Raw genomic sequence first — 25,524 nt, forward strand, 5'->3', positions numbered from 1 at the left:
ATGGTGTGTGTGTCAGATGGTATCCGTACCTTTCACAGTGACATAGACACTCTGGTGTGTGGAGAGTTGAGGCTGCACGAGCACATTGCACGTGTATTCGCCTTCGTCCACGTCCTTCTGAACGTCAAACAGCTTCAGGGTGCCGTTATTCTCGAAGGCCCGTTGGCGGTGGTTGTACGGTAGCAAATTGGAGTCCTTGTACCATTTTATGGAGTAGTAAGGGTAGCCGATGACACGGCAGTGAATGTACATGTCCCGGCCAGCGATAGCCGTGAGGTTTTTCATCGGTCTGATGCTGGCAGGCCCTTGAAGGACACATTGGAGAGACAACCCTCTTAAATTGATTTTGAGGCAGGGGTGCCTGTGCAAACGTTAGCTAGCTGGATTACGTGTTTGTAATGCACCACAAATTTTGCATGCCTTGATTCATTCTGACGAGATCCATTACGGTGAACGATAGGGTTAGGGTTAGGGTTTTTTATCGTTTTAAATCATCTTTATATCTGTTATGCGTCATTAACTATACAGTTTCAAAAACAATTGGTTTAACAACAACCAGTAGTTTGGAGTTTAGACTCAACCCGGGTTGCTAGTCGATTAAGGAGGTAACGATGTGAAAAATAGTCATTCCGTTTTCTCCGCAATGGCACCTTCGGAGAAAAATCTTCATTGCTCGACTGCATTTGGCATCTATTCTGCACCACTTTCAGATTGCCCTATTTAGCCTTAAATCATGCATCGATGAACGCAAGTTAAACCGATGGCGGTGTGGACGGCAACCTTCTGTAATAGACAATCGCTAATGTCCGTGCTTGAATGCGCCAATATTACAGCGACATGATTACAGACATCCAACCAAGCGTGTCCCTGCAGAGAGTAGATAGCTCTACCGTCATAGACTAGCGTCAAGTAAATCACGCTAACGGTGTCGGAATATAAACCTATCAGCGGGGACTGGGGATGGTGCAGGGTATTCAAAAAGATAATGCTGTCACTAGTGACTGATGATAGAAGGTGAAACTCCTCAAAGCTGTGCTTATCCGACTCTGATGAGGAAAAAAAAATAGAATTCAATACCAATTGAAATAATGATTTGAGCAGAATAAATCAAGGCATGTTGATGTGTATATGTGATGGTGGGTTGGAAGAGTTGATCTGACAAGCACCTCTTACGTTTATTCGCGCCTGGTAGGAGACGGCCCCTGCTGAGTTATTGCAGATGCAGCGATACACCCCTCCATCCGGGACCTGGGTCTGGCTGATGTTCAGGTGGCTGACCACATGACCTTCAGTGTTTGTGTAGTAGGAGATGCGATGGCGGCTGTCCCGTATTACCGGCTCGTCATCCAGAGTCCAGGTCACCCTAGGTTCTGGAGTGCCCTTCACCGTGCATGATAGTGACACAAATTCATTGATGTTGTAGACCTTCTCGCTAAAGGAAGCCAGAATCTTTGGTGTACCATCTGGGAGAGAAAAGACAAAGCGAATTATAATACTGGAAAAAAACGGGAGGGCCTATGATATATTGTAAAAAGGTACATTTAATATTCTGACCTTCTAAAACGACCTGAACAAAGTCCTGGGCGGACATCTTGCCATGTCTGGCGAAGCACTGATAGGCACCTCCATCGCTTTTGGCCATTCCGGCCATGACTAGGTTTTCCCTGTTTTGGCCCGTCATTCGAACGCTGTTACTGGGATAGATGAGCTCGCCGTTGCGGTACCAAGACAACTGGTACTCTTCAGACCCGCTTACACCGCAGGAGAGGGAAACCTGGCTGCCAACACTGCCCTTCACCTTTCGTGGGCTCACCACAACTTTCAGGGTCTCTGTAGGTTTGAGAAGGTACAGTTTTTTATTTTTAGCAATGTCATTTGTTGGAAAAGCTTCATGATGGTGGTTTAGTGTGAAATGGATCCGCACTGACCTTTCACCAGGAGCCTGCCGACCACCTCAGCATTGCCGTAGCCGTTCCATACCTCACAGACATATGTGCCTGTGTCGCTAGGTTGGGCTCTTTCTATCAGCAACCCCGTGACACTTTGTCGGTATCTCGTGTCGGGCTCCAGGGGCCGGTTGTCCTTCAGCCAGCGGTACTTGGGTGCAGGGTGACCCGAGGCCTTGCACGGCAACTCCACTCGGTGAGACGCCATCACCTCACGCCGTTCGAAGCTGTCCAGGATGTGTGGGGCTGAGTTGGTGGGATCTACAAAAAGCAATAATATTTGAGTGGAAGGGCTCAAAAGAGAAGATTATCTTGTTAGATTCATCGCACATCTAATGGAAAAGTGTTTTGCTTTTTATTCTATTATTATTGTATTTTTATATGTTTTTTTTTGTGCTTGTGTGTGTCTTTTCTATCCGTTATTATAGTTAATGGAAAATAGCAACATAAAAGATACAAAAAGTGAAAAAAAAATACAAAAAAATAGGATAAAACTATCGTATTTCTTTTATTATTTCTTTAAAAATCTTACAAATTAAGTTGTCATTATTTTTAACTAAATTGAATTAAAACTAACCAATATGCCCACAAACTAAAACAAACTGAACTTAAAAACAAAACAACAAAAAAAGTGAAGAAGAAAAACAATTATCCCACATTATTTTAAATGGAAATTGAATTTTTTTAAGCAACACAGGCATTTAAACTTCATTATAAACAAACGCCAAACACAAATTAACTAAACAGAAAGTCTTTGAAAGCAGGACAAGCATTAAAAACAAAGATGACTCATTTTCCCAATACAATCAAACATTCTCACTCTCCCCATGCTGCAGCTCATTCGTGTCCTTAATGCTGCTTGATAAATTGCAGTGTGTCACTTCAAGTCTGCAAAAGTAACACGCGTCTGTCGAAAGGGCATATTCTGCTCTCCCCCCAAAATATGTCAGCCTCGATCTAATGACCTTTATCAGATGTCAAGCCCTTTTTCAAGCAAGTGTGTTTTATTCTGTCACTCCATTCATTTCGCACGTACCAGATGTTTCTTTTTTTTTTTTTTTCATTACCTGAAACAATGAGTCGGGCACTATTGCTCTGTCGGGTTTCCCCTGTGTACCGATGGCGTGTCATACACCTGTAGTTGTATAGTCCATCTTCCATTTGGACATCCAGGATATACAGGGCACCCGTCGATGTGATGAGAAACCGTGACACTGTAGAAAAAAATAATAATTAAAGATTGTATATCAGCCCTCTAAAATTTTGAACATTCCTTACATATTTGGAGAAATAAGGAAAGAGGAAAAAGAAGAAATCACAGTCACTTGGTAAATATTTGCAAGCCAAGTGTGGGATGCGGCCCTACGCCATTGCAATTTCCAAACATACCCCCCCCCCACCCTCTGTCTCTCTCTAGTTTCCACATTGCCATCTCCTGACTGAACCACTGGGACCCCCGAGATCACAGAACGCTTTGATAAGTCAAAGCCGCGACCATGTTCGTATCATGCTGATGTTATGCTAATTTCCATGAAGCACAGAGCTACTAAGTGTTCATGAGGAGCAATAAGTGGCCGCCAGTGGATTTGATGTCAGCAGCCTCAATTTAACAAAAATGCTGGATGTCTTATATAGCATTTGATTGGACGTTATTTATTCTTTTGATAAGCGAGAATTGTTGTTGAAGGTGATGGAGTAATAAATAGGCTGCAAGGACACCACCGTCAGCACGTGTTGACCTAATTAGAAAACTCCAACCACAGTTGTGATATCCTCAAGGGCTCCGTCCCCCTCCCCCTAGTTTGACATGATCTCGACTAGCCAAATATAAGGCAGGAAATATAACAAAATTAAATATATGATGCTTGGCAGAAAAAAGAATCATTCTTTCCTGAATCTGCTTTATTGTTTGCACACAGTCAATGCTGCAGTACGTGTCCTTGTGAGCTAAGGGCATTTCTCTTGATGCTTTGTGTATTACTGCAGTTGCCTCTCATCCTACTTGTGTGTCCATTTATTTGTCTTTTGTGTGTGTGTGTGTATTTTGTGCATGCAAGTGAGTGTAAATGCATTAATGCAGCACGGAGGAATGGTCAATAATAACGACCGGAGGCGCTTCTCGATTTTTTTTCTCCTGCTCCACCTGCTGCATACTAACGTTTTCTGGCAGTACGTGTGTGTGTGTTGTGTGTGTGACAGATAGTGCCTCTGTTTATGTCTGTACTACAGCGTATATTTCGTACACTGTGGCTTCACTCTTGGCAAGCAATCAGTTTGGGTTCTCGTCTTCGCTCGGTCCCATTTGGATCCGTAGTCAATAGCTTCAATTAATCCCCATATAAGGCGCAGTGAACCCACAAGTAGACTCTTTGTTCTCGTAAAAATGGGAGGCTTTGCAGTTTTTCCACTGAAACAAGAATTGTGTGACAATAGGGACGGAGAGAAAATGCTGAAATAAGCTTATTGTTACAGCCACTGGACACCAAATGATGTTGGAGGATTGCAGATAAGGTTTGAGCACATTGGCGTAGGCTAAGCACTTTTTTGATGTTTACTAAGTTGTCCACCAGCCCACCTCCCGCTAGATGTTCCTCCAAAACGTACTCGAGTTACCCTTGGCTCCCTGCGTCGCTTCAATATTCTATAATTGAGATGTAAGTGGAGGAGAGATGAGCTGGGAGTCAGGAGAGATGAGGCGGAGTGATGCAGAGAGCAAAGAAGAGCATGAGCAGAAAAATAAAAGATCAAGAAGAAGATAAAGCACAAGCGGCATTCGACTACTGTCATTTAAAATGACTCACAAATTAGCTTACAGATATGTGCTCCCGGGGAAGGGGGAAAAAAAAACTTTCATATGCTAATTCAACATCATTCACCGGCAAGGCAGAGCAATTATATATATAGAAAAAAAAGACATTCCTGTCCTTTGGACAAATCTCAACAGGCAAGCTCTCTTTGTTTCTTGCAGTGTTCCTGTGTCAGTCTCTATTAATTCATACAACCTTGAAGACACAATTCATTGAGTCGGTATAATGGCAAAAAAATATAGCCTTGCAGATCTGCACATAGTATAATAGAATATTATACATGCAAGGAAAAAAAAAAAAAAAAAAAACTACACGTGGCAGAACTGAAAGTGTAATTTTATATATTTTTTTTACTGTGGTGTTCACTGAATTATACTAAGAGATATAGTTTGGTTTTGCAAAATTAGAATGAATGCAGCTCTACATTTCATTTCTTAAACTGTTCATATTGTGGCTGTGACTTTCCATTCTTCATTAACATTTGAAGCAATGACCAGCGTTGGACTCATATGTGTCATTACTGAGTTATAAGCATATGATGAGCCCAAGAGGGCCTGTATTGTAATTAGGTTCCACCAGATTTATTACCCGACTGCTCCACTTTGATCAGCACATCTATGGTGAAGGGGGGGATCCCACCAATTTTGTAAAACTAATAAAAATCACTAGTCATTCTTCCATTGGGAGGCTAACTGACAGCTGCTGGCGTTACCATGGCAACACACAGGCCACCACTGTTTTAGCAAACAATAGCAAAGGTAGAGGTGGAATGCTGAAAAAGTCAAAACCATGCTGCAGACATTTTTTTCAATAAAATAAATAAATAGATAAATAAATATGACCATTATCTTTGTAAAGATCAAATTTGACAAAGCACTAAAATAAAAAATAAAAAGTAAATTGTCCAGTGAGAGTGATGCTATAGTTATACACTTCGGTTAAAGATAAGGATGAACTGGTGCGATTGATTTTAATTTTTGAGCTCATAATGGCGATTTATAGAACTTCAGAAATGGTGGCCTAATTTGTGACCACACCTGGACTCCAGACTTCAAGCAGCCTATCTGGGCCAACATCCCTATCTGCTGCCTGCAGACTTGAGTCAGACTGGAAGTCTGCTCTTTTTATTTTTTTATTTTTTTTTTATTGCCGTTCCTAATCAGCAGCAGCATCCCTCTGCTCATTAACAAGACACGCGTTAGCCCGAGGGTAACTGCCTCATATGTCAACCACAGATAAAGATGTCATCTTCTGCTTGACTGAATAAACCACTATTAAAACTGGATGCAAATGGACTCGAAATGATATTCAAATCACAAGACAACAGGGAAGCTCAAACCCTGAGGCGCTTGGCCTCAACGTTGGCCCACATTCTCCGCTCTCCTGGAACCAAATAGAGATTTTAGATACCGCATGTCTTCGGGTGCTAAATTATTTGAAATGCAATTGAACTAAATGTTATAATAGCTGGGATGACAGCAGCATCTTTATGGCAAAGGTTTTTATTTATGAACAATGAACTATGACTGGTATCATTTTTCACAATTAACTTGATCAAATTTGAGATTAAAGTTAATATCTGTCCATCCAGCCATTTTAACCAAATGCAACACTAAAATGATAATAAAACATTGTGACTTTCATAAGAACTGATGATAACATGACTAACAAGACTGATGCTAGCAAACTAGACGATAACGCCAGCAGCTAATGTTGTCGACTATATTTTCCTGTTTGTTTATGTTTTCTATGAATGGCCTAGAGGTTTTTCCATGCATGTATTTACTGATATCTTCCAGTGACATGAAAAATTTGGGTTGGCGAGATTAAATAGTGTTGCCAGATTACCGTATTTTCCGGACAATAAAGCACACGTGAAAACCTAAAATCTTCTCAAAAGCCGACAGTGTGCCTTATAGTCCGGTGCGCCTTGTATATGGACCAAATTCCTAAATTTAAACTGGCCCGAAGCATTGTGTCATGAAATCAATCATAAGTGGCCCGCTGAAGACTATGAATCATGAATCAAAAAGACTATGGATCATTATTTTGTGATTATAAAGTAATTTGTTGCATCTGAAGTTGAAATAAAAAAGATAAAATGGAGAGTGATTTGATTTGGATTAAAAATCTGACATGATGCATTATAGTCCGGTGTGCCTTATAGTCCGGAAAATACGGTACTATTTTGTGCTTTTTTTTTTTTTTTTTTTAACCAGGTCATCATTTTCCGAATTAAACACTTAGTAAGGCCAAAAATCTCTTTTTTCGTGGTGAATGGTGTTCTGTTTTATGAAATCATTGTCAGCATTTGTTCCACAATGAATTTGCTTCAGTACTGAAACTACAGTAGAAGCTTTTTGTGAAGACGGGCAGACAAAATGTCTATTTCTGCAAAGACAATCTAACAATGAACAGTGTTTGACAATGAGGTTCATTGGCAAACATTGTCAGACAAAAACCAGCGCTCAATGAAGAGACGGTCAGCTGCGTAAGCATTTTTGTTTTCCGAGTCAAAACTGAAGACAAGCATCTTTTTGAGCAAAAACTTCCAAATGTGTCCACTTTTGTGGCCAATCGAATTAGCCAATAAGGGAATGATGATATTAAAGGCTTTACAATGCTATCATTGGCCTCTCTTTGGCCAACAATAAATGAAGCAGTGTTGAGCCTCAGCTGTTTAATCATGAATATTCATCATCTGTGTCTCTGTGTGAAACCTCTGTGTATGCATGTTTGTGTGTTGCCATGTGTGTGTGTCTGTGTGTGCTATGCTGGCAGGCATTAAGGAAGCTATTAGTAGCTCCTCCATCACAATGTCTGACTTTGTCAAGTATCATTTTTAAGGCTTTTGGAAAAAAGGCAAATATCACCAAATTGATTGATTGATATTTCCCAATACAATTTATTTACACAGCAAAATGAAACGGTATTTATCTCCTTAAAAATGATAGTCAGACTGTAAAAGAGTCTTTGGCCCGAGACCACGTCATCACATTCCCGATGATGGAAACCGAACTTAGATACAGTGCTCATTTGTGTTTCATGGTAATTTGCAGTGGCAAGTGGAGCAGTCAGTGGTGCTCTGTGAGTAAAGCAGAGGGGGCAAGAAGAGGATTAGATAATCAAACAGTGTGCCACTTTAAATAATCTCTGGATCCTCTGGGGGAGGTGAGACTTAAAGCTGGAGCCCTTCCGCTTTAATTGTCTGATTTTCCCATCATTATCGTTGAGGGCCTCAGTAATTCAGCCTGATTAAATATTCAGGAGCCACGCAGAGGAGGATGACAGAGAAGGAGGGAGGTAGCAAAAGGAGAATGATGAAAGTAAAAAAAAAAAATGACTGAGTGGGAAGTAAATTGGGCTTTTGTCGTCACTGGCTGTTAACAGATGAGAGTAACACTTTGGGATTATGACCTACAGTGTAAATCATGATTTACCGTCATATTACATTATGTTAGATTATGTATACTGATGCTTTTCAATGTAAAGTATTTGATCATTTAAAAAAGCCATATTTATATTTATTTTTGGAGTGATTAAATTACATAAATGATAGATATGTTTCTGAAAAAAATATACTGTGTTTGTTTAATCCAAACTGCAGCATTATTGACATTTACAGAAAATAATGTTTAGACATACTGTTTCTTACTTCTGGTAAAACTAGAATGGAAACTTGCAGATCTGAATTTAAAATCCATTCTTCACTTGTTCTTGAATATGACTAATGTGCATATTACAAAACAAATGCAGAAAGCTTAAATAATGTTATTAGTGCCCCTGAGTATTTCAGCCATAAAATCATTGATTTTTATAGAGAGTGACGCACTGTTAGACAATATTAATGTTTGGAAGTTCAAACACCAATAGGTGTTATTTATAGGATGGTTGGATGAACACGCTTCAGTAAATTTGGACTTGAGTGCTCTAAGGTGACACTGTCTGCACATAACACATAACATTGAATTAAAGCAAGGTGAAAAAATCTTATATTATATTTGTATTCCATTTGCTTCTTTGCTTTCCCTCTCTTGCATTCTGCCCCATCCCCCATCTCTGACTGCAGTGGTCAAGCCGCTTGACGGATGCACCACCTGACGAATATCAATCAAGGTTGCTACGGAGACAGAATCAGGCTCCCCTCTTTTTTTTTTTCCTCGACTGCACCCCTCCGGCATCTCACATGCGGCTGTTTGTTGACTGATCATGATTTGTAATTTTTTTGCTGATCTGTAAATCTATCATTAATCTCATGTAAGGTGCGAATTGATAAATATGAACCGATTTATCGGCACTGTTAGTAGACTATGCAAAGCCCAAGATGTCTCTGATCCTTTCAAATGATCCATGCAGACAGGCGTAGGATGGAAATGTCCATCACTGCTAATGACATTAAAATAAGCACTGTCAAAGTTGGGCTACTCAGATCAGCACCACGGCCAGAGGCGCAAATCATCACCAGTAACACAGTAACATTTCCTCTCGGATTACTAACTGTCAGGAGACCTTTTCTTTTTTCTTTTCTTATAATTGCTCCATTTTAGCCTCCCATATGCCGCACACATATTTTCTCTCTCAGCAGCCCCCCCTAGTACCGCTGCTAAACATGATGCTAACCAGTGAGATGACTCCCCATAGACTCATCGTTATTGGCATTAGTGCCAAGCCAGCCATCAGAGGGTTAAGTAAATATTGGGTAAAGCAGCTGCTCTCAGAGTACCGTCATCTGCTTGTGTTCCTTTCTGGTCCCAGTCTGATATAAATCACATGCAGCAATTAGTGCCACATTGTCCCGTTGCTCTCGTTAAATAGCCTCGCTAGCTGACGAGCAATGTGTGTGTCAGAACTGCAAAGGTGGATGGATGGATGGATGGATGGATGGATGGATGGATGGATGGATGGATGGATGGATGGATGGATGGATGGATGGATGGATGGATGGATGGATGGATGGATGGATGGATGGATGGATGGATGGATGGATGGATGGATGGATGGATGGATGGATGGATCAATGAATTGGTGGATGGATGATGCCAGATGAGTGATGATGGATGAATGAATTAATGAATGAGCGAACGAACGAACAAACAAATGAATGGATATTTGAATGGGTCAGAGTTTGAACTTGTGTCCACGTGGATCAATTCAAGTCAATCCAACGGCATGCAAATATTGACCATGTAGGGAAAAAATATAAAATAAGCAAGTCAACAATTATTTTCAGGGACTATGAAGAATTATAGTATGATACGGCTGATATCAGATATTGTACACAAACTGAACTCCTCAACTACTAAATTTGCACAGTGGAAGATAAATGTAATTGGTATTCAGCACTGCGACAAAATGATTGCTCAATTGTAAACAAGAAATACGACTGATTGAAAAATTATTTCATTCTTTCAGTGCCCCAGGTGCTCCCTGCTCCAACAGTATATGAATAAAACAGAATTACAACATGATGACTTGGCATGATGTCGAAAAAGTGTTAATCAAAGATCACAGAGCTGATTTCAACCATTTGTCTTGTCAAGGCCATGATCTAAAATACCAATTAAAGCTTCAATGTAATTTAGCTGTCAACATGACAACAGTGTGAGAGGACAAAAACATTGGCTGGCGAGGGGAGAAATAACCATCAGTTCCCTGATTAACATATTGCTTGAAATTACCACAATCGCCGGGGGAGCATTTAACATGCTGTCATCTAGGGAGAAAAAAAAAAAGTCCCACAAATAATGTCAGAATAGATGTAATTGATTTATATTCTCTCTCTCTCTGATTGTGCTAGTGGTTGCTGTAGTGCCCATGCTAATTAAGAGGTAATGAGGGAATAATTGGGCATACCACAGCCAAAAGCGCAATGAGAACAGACAGCGGGACATGTTTAGAGCTGTTCAGGTGCTGGAATAACTGGACATTTCTGAGAGAGAGATGCTGCATCTGTATCAAATAGGCCCTGCCTCCTCCAGCAACGCCACCTGACTACCACTTTCAGACAATAAGGCCGGGGGGGAGAGGGCGGAGAAAGGGATACAGTAGAGGGGGATGGGGAGAGCAGGTGGAGAATGGTCTGACTTGTAATTCAAATATAAAAAGATAAATAAATAAAAAACAGCCCTGTGCTTTATATTGATGTGCTTTAACCTTGAGCAAGCACATTTCTTTTTCCATAATGTTGAATATTGTACATAGGTCACATGCAAAAATCTTTTTAAATATAAATTATAAAAATAATCCCCCCTATTAAAAAAAATCTTTTTTTTTTTAGATCGATGCTGTTTGGGTGCTTTATGAGAGGGAGAGCGAGCGAGAGAAAGGTGAGCTGGTTACTGTGGCAACGAGGAGAGTGACTCCTGGCCTTATGCTTACGGGGGGGGTAGTGGAGGGAGGGATGGTGATGGTTGTGAGCTTGGAGGAGGCAGATCAGAGGGAGGTGTCAGTGGGCTACTGTGCACACAGAGATTCACCCTCTTTTTTTCCTGTTCGTTCTTCTTTGATTCTTTTTTTTTTTTCCACAGTAGCAGAAGAACAAAAGATGCTGCCTTCTGAATGGTGGCCGCTCTAGATCGGACTAACAACCTCACTTAGCTTGCCGCTCTCACGACCAAACACCTCTTTAGTCTTAAGAACATGGCATGCTTTTAGTCACAATTTCACACTTGAGCCGTTCTGTTTGATTGTAAGTATCGCAACACCTCGGTCATTTTCTAGTTTTTCCAGAGGTGCTGTGATTTTTGAGGCCTATAGAGATGACAAGTGCAAGAGGATAGTAAGTACCCTCTGACCTTATGACAGGAGCTCACGGAGAAACAGACTGTTCGAGACAAACAAAGCCATGGGGTGTGTGTGTAATGACTATGCTGCCCCCTATGGTGAGGATGACCTTCCAAACAACAACAGACTGTCACTATTGTGGCGGTGCCTAGTGGGAGATGCCCTCAGTGCAAGGTCAAACGCCTGCAACTTAGTGGACCAGAGCCATTTAGCATGCAAAGAAGTCTACAGCTACAGACATCCAAGCACAGAGGCCACAAGCTTCTTGTTTGTTTCTATTTTTTTTTATTGTTTGTTACTTTTTACCATGAGGGACATTGACCTTCTGGTTTTGGTTGAGTTCACATTTTGTTGTTCAGTAACCAAGCCAGGACAGATTTGCAGATTTGCCATCAATAAATGAAATAATCACCAACTGCTCGTTGTTTTTAGAAGTTTTCTTTGCAAAAATCGTCCATGATTTAACTACAATCCCATTAATGCAAAAAAAACGTCCTTCCGGCCAATCATATAGCGTGAAAAGTGACACCGGTACTTCTCAATTTTAGTTTGGCGTGTCCTGGAAAGATATGTCAAGGAAGCTTCAAATATGACATAAACCCCTAAAATAAAAGCTAACCAAAATAAAAGCTTCCCCAACGATACATTCATGCCGACGCAATAGCGAGCTTTGATTTTGAAGTCGTGTATCTGATTGATGCGTGGGTTGTTAACATATCGCCCACAGGGTCGCGTCATCCCAAAAAAAAAATGTTGCTTTATTATACGCGACTAGCTTTCCTCTGATCTCCGCCAGACATTTTGAATCAAACGCTCATCCTTATGTTTCAAGGAGCACTTTGAAGGAGATGGGGGGATGAGAAGTCAGAATAAAGCATATGGCATGTTGAATTTTTAGGCAATGAGACCTGACAGGTTAACTGAACATTTGGTAGGAGGTACCGAGCAGTAGGGGTGCGCAAACACACCAAAGAGGATGAAGGAGAGGCGGCATGTGTGTGTGTGTTCTAGAACTTATGCATGATTGTGCGTTTTGGTTGGGAGGGGGTAGCTAGTACGTAAGGTTGCTAAACACTCCCATCTGTTCATATCCTCAGGCGCTACTTGGGCACTTAGCTACTGTCTTATGCAAATGAGCTTTGGCCCGTGTTAGTTTCTTCCAAGATAAATATCATTTAAATAAATTTGGAATGACATTGACAATTATGGTTGGCTTACCTCTGTTTTTTTTTACTGCTATCCCTTGAGATGCATTTGTTAAAGGGCTCCTTGAAACATTAAGATGTGTGGGTACGGATTATTATTCCAATATAATAATAATATTTGTTTGATTCGAAACAAAAAAATTGCATTAGATTGAGTTTATCACTCTTCCCAAAGATTTACTACAAACGATAATTGCATCTCAAATAGTCATCTCTGCTGTCTCTTATTCATATAGCTCTAAAAATGAAATGTGGAATCGTATATCACTTCTTTAATGAACCGCTTCCATAATAATTTCGCCTCTTTAAGTGATTGCTTATCTCGTCAAGTCAGATGCAAATATGGAAAAATGGCTCTTAGATTAACTGTTGCAGATTTTTTTGTATTTTTTTGAGGGGCAACAACAATAACAATACGTGAATTTTGTTGCTCTCTGCATGTACATGTGAAAGGACAAGACCATTTTAGAATTTGGGACTCCGGCGGACTAAGTTTGACCAAGATTGAAAAATCATATCCATGATGCATATCGGAATCATACCATTTAAGAGCGAACAATTGTGTCACTTGAACCGTGTAGTATCAAGCCAGCTTGCCTCCAACTTACATTTTCAAGCTTAATTGAGCGAGACTTGCACCGCCCACAATCGTGTTCTTCGACAGATGCCTATGTGTTGTTGTGTAGCTGTGCTTTGCACTAAATGATCACATGTTTAAATGAAGATAAGAAGCTTTTTGATAGTGAAGGTTTAGGAGCAAACAGTAGAAGATGCGGAGGAAGGCAAGCAAAGCCTAGACTGATTTGAATCTGGTAAACTGTCAGAGAGATGGATTACCCCCCCACCAAATCCCGGGCGAAAATAGAGGCCTCGAGTTATTTACTAGCCTTACAACCAGATGCAAACCATCTGCACTTAATTGTAAGACATAAACTTTATGAAGATCAACGAGGGATTAGGGCACAAAGCCTCTTATGGCGTAGAATTGGTGTCCCTGCTTCGAGGGAGAGTACGGGAGGCGGCTCAAGACACATCACATGTGCTTTGGAGGACGTCAAGTCTCATCTCTGATGTTCTAAAAGATGACATTTAAAAAATAAGCATGGGCGAGTCCATCCACATGGCATCACAACATTTTAAAAGGTTTGAGGTTCTTCAAAAATGAAACAATTTAGCATTCAGGTAAATCTCAGTACAAGGGAAAATATCCAAACTGGATAATAATGATAGGATTCCAATAAATCAGCATGTGGTATTGTTTAATGTAGGTCGTGGCGCATTATGTTGTTTGTCAGCAGCCATCTGAAGACGCGAGATAAGAAGTTCTGCCCAAGCCACTGAATGGGAGGTAGCCAACATAATCCTATTTAACAAGATCTAGGCTGAATGCGGGGTGGGCCATGTCAGTGGGGTCACGCGAGGAGCCTGGCGTGCTCAATTTCTGGCTCCTTGGCCCAACTTGTGCCCGTTTCTTCTCAGGTTTGAGGTCACTCAATCAATTGTAAGACAAGCACTTGTTGCATGCTCCTATTTGTGAGAAGGAAAATAATGAAAAGATGGATTCAAGGAATCAAAGAAAATGAAACGAAACTCTTGGCCGCTTTATATATATATATTTTTTTCTCAACTGCACTAATTCCTCTCATCTCCATATGTTAAGGGGGGCGGGGGGGGGTGGAGCGTGTTGAACGCGTGTGCCACGTAGGGGGTATCAGGGATTAGGCCATCCTGTCTGGACATATGCTTCTTATAATCACGCTGCTCATTGTGTCTGTTTGTCCACTGTGGATTTTTAGATAGCAGGATTTATGAAACAAATCTGCCGCCATACCCCAAATCAAAAATGCCCCTGCTCACCTCCAATGACAGACTCAACAAAATATGTGTGATTCACTTGTGATCCAACTTTTGCATGCACTTCATATGGGTCTTTCAAAAACAGCCAAATAACCATGATCACTTTTTGAGTAATGTCTTCAATTAACCTATTTTATCAGTCTAAAAAAATTATAAAAAATAATATATATTTATATAACCCTAATCCAGGTATACTATAATCTGGCCCATTTGTCATGCAGCAAAACTGTAATACATGTAGATTACAAACACATCCAATTCCAGCTCCTCACTTTTAAAATGAATTAATAATGCATCATTTCAGAAAAGTAACGATTCGAGTGCAATTCAAACAGGAGCCGACCGGCACAAAATGGCTGCCTCGGATTGAAAACATAGCGACATCCATATCAACGTCCCCGATGAAGATGGACAAACCATTTGATTACATGCACAATGAAAGACTACTTTAAGGGCTGCAGTGACCTCGAGGTCCTCATCAGGCCCAACCCCATTGGGCAGAAGATTACGTTGTATGTAATCCTTGGTTTGGGAGCTGAAGGGATCACAGCCCTCAAACTGGAGGACACAATGTAATCAACCCCAAGAACCATTAGACCCCAATCTAAGAAAAAGCAGATGTGCGTCCAGAATGTTTTTTTTTCCTCCGACAATAAATGCGGGGACTATCGTAATATATTGTTAAAAAAAAATGGAGTATTTTATTTCTTGATTAAGATATTATAGTTGTTTATTTTGATGCTAAGCATTTTATGATTATAAAAATTGAATTCAAAATTCCTCGCACAATTCAATCACTCTAATCAAACCGGTGCCTGGCACAGAATAAGGTGATCGAATTTCTATTTTTAGAAACACATAAAAGACTTCCGTTCAATCTAAAGTGCAAGCACAGTCCAGAAAAGCAAACTAAAGTGGAAAAAGAGAAGCAAGCGGATAACATTCAGCGAGCTTAACTGCTGCTGCCGTGAGAAGAGCTTATCTTGCCACCACAGCTAATATGAGCTTCTCAAACAGATGAAAGGCTTTCTCTAATTTTTTTTTTTTTTTTGTTCAATTTCTCCAGGCAATTTATTTAGGGTGGGGGTAAAAAAAAAAGAGAAAGAGGGGGAAAAAAGGGACAGAGCATGAACGAAACGTATTGGCCTAGTCGATGACGAGTCATAGTGAGCTGCAGCCAATCAGACTGAGCAGGCAGCGTCAACTCGGGCCCTCAGCAACAACGTGACTATTTAGTGAGCCAAATCGAGGTGGGCTTCTATTTTTGCTAAAAATATGAGCCACTCAAGCATTTTGTTCATTCATTGATATCATGTTTTTCTTATAGGAAAAATTATTTCCAAATAAAAAACACTGAGTTTTCTAATTTTATAGGCTATACCAAAGATTATCATGAGTTATGTAAAATATCCTTGATGTGTAAATATTGATAGTTTAAAAATAATGCTTAAAAATTGTTCAATCATGAAACATTTTAGGAATTGGCATTAAAAAAATAAATATGACTGATACAATTTTATATTTTGCCTTTTTTAAGAGAAAATAATTAACATAAATGAGATCATATTTTTCTTTCTGATTCTAAATAAAAAGATAGAAACATGTATTTTTAATTGCATAGGCCTTGAATAGAATCTTGAATGTAAACTATTATAAGTTTGCATCAGCAATATTTTTTTTTTGGTTGTGATTTTATTGGTAATTATGAAAAATACCAGCCACTGATTATTTTGGGGGGGATTCATCATTTCCAGCATTAAATGTCAATTTTGCTTATTAAAATATTACTTATGGACCCCTCAAGATTTCATATCGGGGGGGGGGGGCTTTTTGTGGTCATACTCAACACGGCACCTGGGCAAAAACGAACCAGTGAGGAGATGGAGACGGCGGGAGGGATTTACTAATCCCAAAATACACTCTGCATGCGGCACGTACTGCTTGGGGGATATCACGTCCCCTTTCCGCTCCAGACGTCCATCTATCAAGGTAATTTCCCATGGCAGCTTGTCTTGAAATTACCTTTCCAGAAAGCACCTTTCTACTCATACATCTCACCCCGCAGCTGACGTTACTTGAACCCACTCCATTATTTAAATTTTCAATCAGTATCATGAATTCATGAACCTGTGGGATGGATCCAGTTGATTCCGACCTATGTCTGTACTTTGATTTAAATGAAATGGATAGAAAGATGCCAATTAATTACACGCATCAATTTTAAGGCCTGGCGGTATTTATAGAATCCTTCACGTCAGTGTCAATAAAGGCAAACATCAATGATGTACGTTGGCATTTAATTTCTTGCCTGTCCTTTGCTTTAAGACTCATACGAAAGCGTCATGAGTCTGCATTAACGTTTTTTTTTTCCCTTTTGCTCGCTTCCTTGAGAGAGAACAGGGATAGAAAACGAGAAGGGGGGTATAGAGAGGGAAGAAGGCCGTGAATAGGCAAAGTGAGTGGCATGCATGGACAGCCCCTCTGTCTGTCAAAGACACTGCAGCAGCTGCATGCACGCGATAAGAGCAACCATTCACAGCCAGAACCCCCGTCCTCGTCCTCCCCCCACTCTTTTTTCACCCTCCTACACAAGACACAAACACACACACGTATTTATACGCACATCAATATTCTGCAGTTTTTCCCAAAAAGGCCTCTGGCATGACGGTGAGGTGGATGAGATGGAGATGTGACGGGAAAGATGACCCCTCGCATTTTTTTTTTTTTTTGACAGACAGTAATCATGCATGTATTAAAATATGTATTTTCCTTGTATGCTTATTTATTTACGCATTAATTCAAACATTGTATTTGATAGAATGCACCAAAAAATATTGTATATTTGTTGCAAGTGTCGATCATTTCGACCTATTAATAATATCCAGTCCCAAATCAATTCAATCTACAAAATATCTAAGTCCTAGTTAATTTGTGACTACTTCCAAGATTAGTTTTTTGGTACTCTTATAGCTGATTTGTATCTTGGCAGAAGGCCACACATGACCTGGCATGTGTCCAGGTCCAGAGGCAGCATTGTCAAGAAGATATGTCAAACTGCAGTGGCACATTTTTTTTATATATATATATATACATATATATATACATACACACCAAATAGCATTTAGCATTTTATGATTCTTGCGTCGCCATGCTGCCCTGCCCAAATGTATCCACCCGTAATTTTCCCATAATGCTTTGTAGCAACTGCAGCTGAATTAATGCACAAGGATATTGATTTTCCTCCCCATTCTTTTTCTTCCTTCTCTGCCACCTTGTATTTATCAAGCTAAGCTCAGGCTGAGAGGAAACAGCTCAGTGAATTCTACACTTCATTACTGCTGACCATATACAAATTTATGACACCATTCAGACAATTTATTTTTTCTGAAATATTGTAGATAATTATGAAATATGGAAGATGCTTCTACACTGTGCATGTTTGGTAGTTTCTGTCCATGCAACCACGTTCTGACCCATTTTTCTATATGAGTAACAATAACCCAGCCAATCACTGACAGACAAAATGACAAATGCTAGAAAAAGACTAAATCCCGCCTGTCATAGGTCCAATCCTGCCTGTCGACAAGGAAAGAGAGGTAGGGAGGAAAAATAAGGCGGAGGCTGAGTCTCCTGCTCCTCTGGCTACACCCATCTCACAGGGAGCAGGAAAGCCATTACCCGCCCACCAGCTAGCTCAAGGTTGTGCTGCACCAATAGCTGCAATTACTGTGCAGAATTCCAAGAAAAAAAAAAACAATAGTGAGAGAGCCACATTTGCGGAAGAAATAACTCCAATTCCCAAATGACAACATATTACTAATATGAATCAAACTGTGAAACACGCAAGAATGTGTTACTATAATCTGCTAAACTACGAGTCCTCTGTAAAGAAAAAACACATTCGGGAATTAATCCCCTAATGTGGATTTTTTTTTCCCCACATTATTTCTTTACTACCTATATATTGAAACATCATTTTAAGATGTCAAAATTTAAAAATATTTCTTTTATTATGACTGCCTTTATTTAATTAAAGAGTGGAAAAGGGAATTGTGCACATTCAGTCATCTTCGGATAATAAACTTTTAGGATCATTGCCATTTGGTTGTACCCAAGGGCACCGTAACGGCAATGACGCCAACCCTCAACCACGGAGGATTTTAATTGCTATGTAATTGCCAACAATTACAACACCGCAGAATAGTCTTGAGTGCTGATAATAAACCATGAACAAATAACATAAACATAAATAATTTTCTCCGTAATAATCGGCAGTAGTTTTGAAACACACTTTTTATTATTCAAGCCAATTTGCGCCCAATCAATAGATTATCCGCCTGTTACCTGAATGGGTGGGTGCAGGTTGGATATTTTAGGAACCTTTACAGTAAACAGAAAATACTGAAAGGAATCATGATATTGGTAGAAACGTGGATTATGTGTGCAATACATAAAAGCAAAGCAAAGACGGTAGCAGTGGGAAGATGAAGGAGAGCTGACAAAAGAGAATGTGATGGCCGACGGCTCTGATGCATAGCGCGTGTGCCGCATGAAAAGGAAGACTATTTTTTTTTCTGTGTGTGTCTGCAGTGGTGTTGGGAGGGAGGGGGGGGGGTCGGACCCCTCTTGGCCCTACTGCTGCTGAATGCAGAGCAGGCAACAGCAGCAGACTGAGGCAAATGACTACAAGGCCTCCTCAGTGGCTGCAGCACAAGCTCCACCTGGGGAATGGCCCAGCGTGGAGAAGGAAAAAAAAAAATCCATCCCACACAGAATCATCCACAAACCAATTTTAACCAATAAATGGACAGTTCAAACTTTTAGAACAAGCACACACCTTTGCAAATAATTATTGGAAATGCCATTAGTTACTGTGCAGATGAACTCGCAGACATGGATACAAAAAAAAACAAAAACACAAAGTGCACTTAAAATGTGTGTGTATCACAGTAGGATGAGAATGTGGGGTGTACGCACTGAGACGTGAATAAAGACCATTTGCTCATGAATTCATAGACGTTGGACATCCATTATTTAGCATAGAGAAGAGCAATGGATTGGTGGTTGGATTATTTTTCTGACAAGCTTTAAATGGCTACAGATGTGATGATTTCATATTTACTTTGATAAACACTCCTAAGATCCAAATCACAATGAATGCAATCAACATCCAGTCAATTTTGCCAATTCAGCAATAACAGGACCCTATACCAGAAACATGCTAGTAAAAATCCATTTACGGGCAATTATAAAAGTGCTATAGATTATTTTTATAGCTGAGTTCGCCTCCGAGGACAAAACCATCACCGCCACCACCGACAACAACAACAAAAAGTCTCTCCAAAGCATTTGCCCTCCATCTAAAAGCAAAAACGGCATTAAGTTGTGTCTATTGGGTTTGCTAAATGTCCCACATAAAATGAATTTGCCCCCCAGGGTTGGGGAAACAATCACATAGGCGAGTGTTCCATTTAAGTGATTTGAATGATCGGAGCGCCGCAGAGAAATGGGTCAATACACTGAGACTAAGTGACATGGCTGGCAGCCTGTGTGCTCGTGGAAGGCTGGCAGAGGAATTGGAGTGAGACCTCGCTGTCATTGGGTCAGACGGAATTGCAAACACTAAGATCAGCCCGGGCTAGTCCTCATTTTTAGGAGATTTGCACAGCTAACAGAGACAACACACACATCTCAGCTGTCACAATCCATCGCCAAAAATCTTCCATTGAGCCGCAAGGGTCATTTTCAAGAGCGGTAAGAAAAAATTTGACTTACTTTCAGCATTAATTGACATTGTGTCTTTCTCCCAGGACACAACGGTGATGTAGGCCTCCACTGAGGCAGGGATAATGCACTTGAAGACAGCCACATTGCCTCTCATGGCTTTCTGGTCCTCCACCCGAACAGTGTAGGGTTCCCGGAGGACTAGTAGGAGGGGGTGCAAAGAGATCATTTTAAATATTTGAATTGTGCATCCTTGAAAACAAGAGATTTTTTACATTTTTGAAAATGTTAAACTTGCTATCTAGGTTTGCTGCCATTGAAACTGCAATTTTGGATGGACTTTTCAAAGCAGACAAACGGAGCATTTAGAAATCGCATGCAACGTTTAAGGAGGACCCCGAGACCCTCAACTGAAAGTTCCAAACACCTTCGAGAGTTTGATGCTGATAAATACTCATTCACGTCATATATATTGATACCAACCAGCCTTAATGTGGACATCTTGGCTCCTGATTCTCCCTGAGGGGTTCTCCGCTGTGCAATAGTAGGTGTTATCATGGATGAGTTTGCTGAAACTGGAAGGGGGGATGTGGAAGATCTGAAGGGTGCCATTGGAGTGCACATGGCGGATCCCTGGCACATCATAGATCTCCTCACCGGTGGCCAGATACCAGCGCAGTGAGACAGGTGGCACACCTGCTGCGGGACAGGGCACCGACGTCCCTGTGGTGCTGGCGAACACTACCTCTTGCACAGATGCATTGACAAAATATAAGCTGGAACGTAGATCTTCACAGAAAACTGCAAAAAATGAAAAAAGCAGAATGTTAGAAAATTCCTTCAAAGCTGTATTTAAAACCAACAGTTAAGCATTGGAAAGTGCGAGTAAATTTAAATGTTACAAATGATTATTGCTACAACATAAGCCCCCAAACATTTGTATGACACGCTTTCTCGATTCTCTTTCGCTGTCATCGGGCCACTCGCCTTCCCATCTGCTTGCCCGTGCGACAGCTGCCAATCCCGGCTCCCCGGAGACGAAACATTTTAGCGCTTCATAAATTCCTAATGAGCATGCTCAAATCGCAGGCCACTTCCACCCACTGGTCGCTCAACCTGTTACAACAAACAAACACCGGGGCCAACACATGTCTCAGCACATTTGGAGCTGCGCTCACTTCACACGTGCGGTACTCGGAGGGCCGGTTTGTCCCGTAGGTGTTAAATAGTCAATTGCTGTATTTGGTGACAGCTACAACATTGTCAGATCTTAAGTGAGATGGCTAAAAACAACACAAGAACCCTGACACCAATGCTCAGCAATGAGTACCGTATTTTCCGGACTATAAAGCGCACCTAAAATTTTCTCAAAAGCCGACAGTGCGCCTTATAGTCCAGTGCGCCATATATATGGACCAAATTCCTAAATTTAAACTGGCCCGAAGCATTGTGTCATGAAATCAATCATAAGTGGCCCGCTGAAGACTATGAATCATGAATTAAAAAAACTATGGATCATTATTTTGTGATTATAAAGTAATTTGTTGTGTCTGAAGTTGAACTAAAAAAGATAAAATGGAGAGTGATTTGATTTGGATTAAAAATCTGACATGATGCATTAATTGTGTGCCTTATAGTCCGGTGCGCCTTATATAGGGACAAAGTTTTAAAATGGGCCATTCATTGAAGGTGCGGCTTATAGTCCGGTGCGCCTTATAGTCCGGAAAATACGCTAAACACATTGAGTACATTTAAATGACCTTTGTAACATGCACTGCTTGGGGAGTTTGGATGAATGGACTGTTGAGACACATCAGCGGACTTGAGTGACAATTAATAGTTGCTTGTAGTTTTAGTACCCGAGTTACCCGAGTTGGGTGCCATGTGTCGGTAATGGCTGGGAAGACATTTACAGCTATTGGTTCCCATATTATTATTTGTTAAAAATTCTGTATAATTATATTTCAAACAGGATTTGCCAAGCTGAGTAAGGAGATGATGGCGGTCATCATGCAGCTTCTGTTTTGGAGAAGGTTGCTGAACGAAAGAAGACGGTTTGCTGCATAACTGCTTTTGTCTCAGTCCTCTGCGCGCCAACTCATAAAATATTGAGACCACCCCCCCATTTCTGGGTGGTTGATTTCTTCAGATGAGAAAGCTTGATGGACACACAAGCCTTTAAGATGGCAACGTTTCAGATAGATACAGTATGACTACATTTATTTTTCAGTGCAATGCCAAGAAAATAGTGCGGGAAGGGCTTGAGTGGAGAAGCGGAAAACTGAAAAGCACTCAGACAGTCACACACGGGCCGATATTACAAGAGGAAGAAAAAAAAGCCTTGGCAGAGGTCAAAGTATGCTCCACCTTAGATGTCTATCACATGGTGGTAGGAAGATCCGCACGAGGTGTTTTCCGAATCGGTTCAGCCATTGTGGAGCCCCTACAATTTCATTTGGAGCTCAAGGGCGCCAGACACACTTGGGTCAAGGGGAGTGCACACGGGCGTGTCATAAGGATGTGGGGGGATGAGCGTTAATGTCGTGGAGCCTATGAACACACAAGCTGACGTGTCCTTGGGTGACAGGCGCACGAGTCAATGCAGCCAGTGATGGTGCTGGTTTGGCTTGACACTATTAGCTTGTCTTTCACATAGGAAGCAAAAAAAGGATTCGTTTGAATCTCTAATAATAAAAGCACCAAGTTGTGTTTTTCCCCAAAAATATAATCGGCACCAGGGCATCAAAATATTCGGGCTACTTCACCCCAGGAAACTAGAACTGAGCCATTCTGACAGCTCATGGCAGGCCATGCAGGTAATTACGACGGATACTGTCAAGGGAGGGCAGAATGGGGGCTGGGCTATAAAAAAGAGGAGGGGCTCTAGATCAGGGGGGGCCCTCATAATGACAGTGAGTAAGCATCCCCCCCCACAAAAGGCCCCCAGACTCAGAACCTCCACCCCCTCCACTTCTGCCCTAAGGCCTTACAGAATATCTAGTAAAGTGCGGTGAGCTGAGATGTACAGATCACAGAAGAGGGACTCGTCACTCCCAAATCATCGGCTCCCAATTTGCCCTCATGAATAATTGTTGAGCGGTGCGCTCAGTGGCATGCAGATGCGATGTAAAACCAATGATAGTCTCCTCTGATGTCAACTCTCCAGAGGGCAAGACGAGAGTCATCGTGGACTAGTTGATGCATATGAACGCTGAGGAGACGAGAGAGTTCCCACGTACTGGGGGACTTTAATGAGTCGTCAAGGTGGAAGCGGACAAATCAACTCGGACAGAAGAGGGGAGAGAGAAATGAAATGACGGAGTGAGTAAATAAGATCCTGCTGATGCCACGTACAAATGTGCATCGAGAGAGGAAGCAAGGGTTCGAAAATTCTCATCATAGATTCATAAGAAAGATTCATTATCAACATTTGATATTAATCCCAGTCACAATAATTTTTTTTGCCAAACCTATTCCAAATCAAATGTCAACTGAATTTATATGACCTTAAAGCAGGTGTGTCCAACCTGTGGGCCCGGGGGCCATTTGCCTAACCCTAACCCTAACCCTAACCCATTAGCCCGTCTGCCCCTGTGAAGATTTCACTGAGCAAAAAAAAAAAAAAGTTCTGTAGATTTATGAAACCAACAGAACCACATTCTCGGTCAATGGTGAGACCACCGCATCGTTTTAATTACCGCTCAGACACATTTGAAAAGGCTCAATTGTGATTAAATTCAATGAAATGTTAAAATAGTTACATAATAAACAAATAACACAAAGCTGAGTAATACGAAACAACTCATTTTAAATTATGCAAGTGCTTTGTATTTTTGCAGATCAGCGGTGGCTACAACATTTTAAAACAAAATCAATTTTGGGCTTTTTACAACCAGCTGTCTCTGCAGCACTATTATAAATTACCCTGATGGAAAGCCAGTCAATTGAGAATAACGGTAACAAGCAAAGACTTACAATATTGCACGGTGTGCATTAACGCGACACTAAATCAGCACACCGACATGAGCCACTCTATTTTTTTTTTTTTTCATGAGACAGTGCAAAACCAGAATTTATTTTATTCATGTTGCCTCCTAGTCCATCCTTACATATGTCTTTTTCCTCTGAATGGTGTGTTTAAGAAAGCTATTGGAGGTTCAGCAAATAGCGGCAGGCAAAACACACATCAACATATTCAGAGCGCTTAGTGCCCTGGATTAATCAAATTATAATTTAATCATCTGATCAAACAGTAATTAGCATAATCACTTCTGGGCTCGGCCTGATAGAGCGGGGACTGAAGCGGAATGGCGCTGAGGGCTAGCAACACTTAAATGAAACATTTGCCAGAATGTTTGAAAATCTAACACGTTTTCGGGCCACAAAACCGAGACGCATTCTGAATGCTAATCAGCGTCATTTGGTTAGGCCTTTAGAATATGTCAGCTAAAAGGAAAGACAAATATTTTTGGTCTAGCATTACAGATTTCAATTGAAAAATCCTAAAAAAAATATTAGATGTTGTGTTTTAATATTAATGTTATTCTAAAAATAACCACATGGGATTATAATTATTTTTTGGTTACACAAACAGCTCTCATGTAACAAAAATATGCTTTCGAATTTATTACAGTGATCAAGATCATTACAAATCTTTTTTTTTTTACTTTTGTTTTCACATGATGCATTGATCCTATTACTCTCATGTATTGACTGGACATTTCCTAAAACTTTTCAGATTACTCGATATTAAGCATTTGAACACATTTGTGTAATATAACCACCCAAAAAAGAATATGTAATTAATACCAAGAAAATTTAACATGCAAAGAAGTGCAATCCACTTTCCAGTTGTTTCGGACAAACAGTGTTGGCCAGCCTTCACCAGAGTCTAAAAAAAAATAAAAAAATGTTTCTGCATGGTGAACCAGAATGAATTGATATGAATCTGTAAGCATAACACAAGCTGACTCCATATGAGCCTTCTTCCCCCGCTCTTCTTCCTCTTTCTGCCTCACTACACATCATCATCTCCTTAAGCATTGCAGTTGGGGTTAAATGAAACCTTTAACAGTTCAATGTGCACCCATTAGCATATGCTTGAGTCTACTCTCATCTCCACAGCCAAGCCAAACGCAATGGAGGAATACAAAAATGCTGACATCTAACGGCAAAGCAAGGTGTCATTTATATATCCAGGAA

At 40.7% G+C, this 25,524-nt stretch overlaps 1 protein-coding gene across 2 annotated transcripts in view; it reads right to left on the bottom strand.

Annotated features, from left to right (window-relative positions):
- Positions 1 to 25,524, bottom strand: part of dscama (Down syndrome cell adhesion molecule a) — a 45,716-nt gene that overhangs the window by 15,919 nt on the left and 4,273 nt on the right. For both annotated transcript variants that reach the window (XM_088398641.1, XM_088398640.1), the window contains exons 2-8: positions 20,806 to 21,123; positions 20,374 to 20,523; positions 3,014 to 3,160; positions 1,929 to 2,207; positions 1,555 to 1,830; positions 1,167 to 1,463; positions 30 to 305 (exon numbers count right to left, since the gene is read on the bottom strand). In XM_088398641.1, coding sequence (XP_088254767.1) covers positions 30 to 305; positions 1,167 to 1,463; positions 1,555 to 1,830; positions 1,929 to 2,207; positions 3,014 to 3,160; positions 20,374 to 20,523; positions 20,806 to 21,123 — 1,743 coding nt within the window. The remainder of the gene's footprint in view (positions 1 to 29; positions 306 to 1,166; positions 1,464 to 1,554; positions 1,831 to 1,928; positions 2,208 to 3,013; positions 3,161 to 20,373; positions 20,524 to 20,805; positions 21,124 to 25,524) is intronic.

Source organism: Syngnathus floridae, chromosome 15 (assembly GCF_059516105.1).
Source record: "Syngnathus floridae isolate MCC-2025c chromosome 15, RoL_Sflo_1.0, whole genome shotgun sequence".
NCBI lineage: Eukaryota > Metazoa > Chordata > Actinopteri > Syngnathiformes > Syngnathidae > Syngnathus > Syngnathus floridae.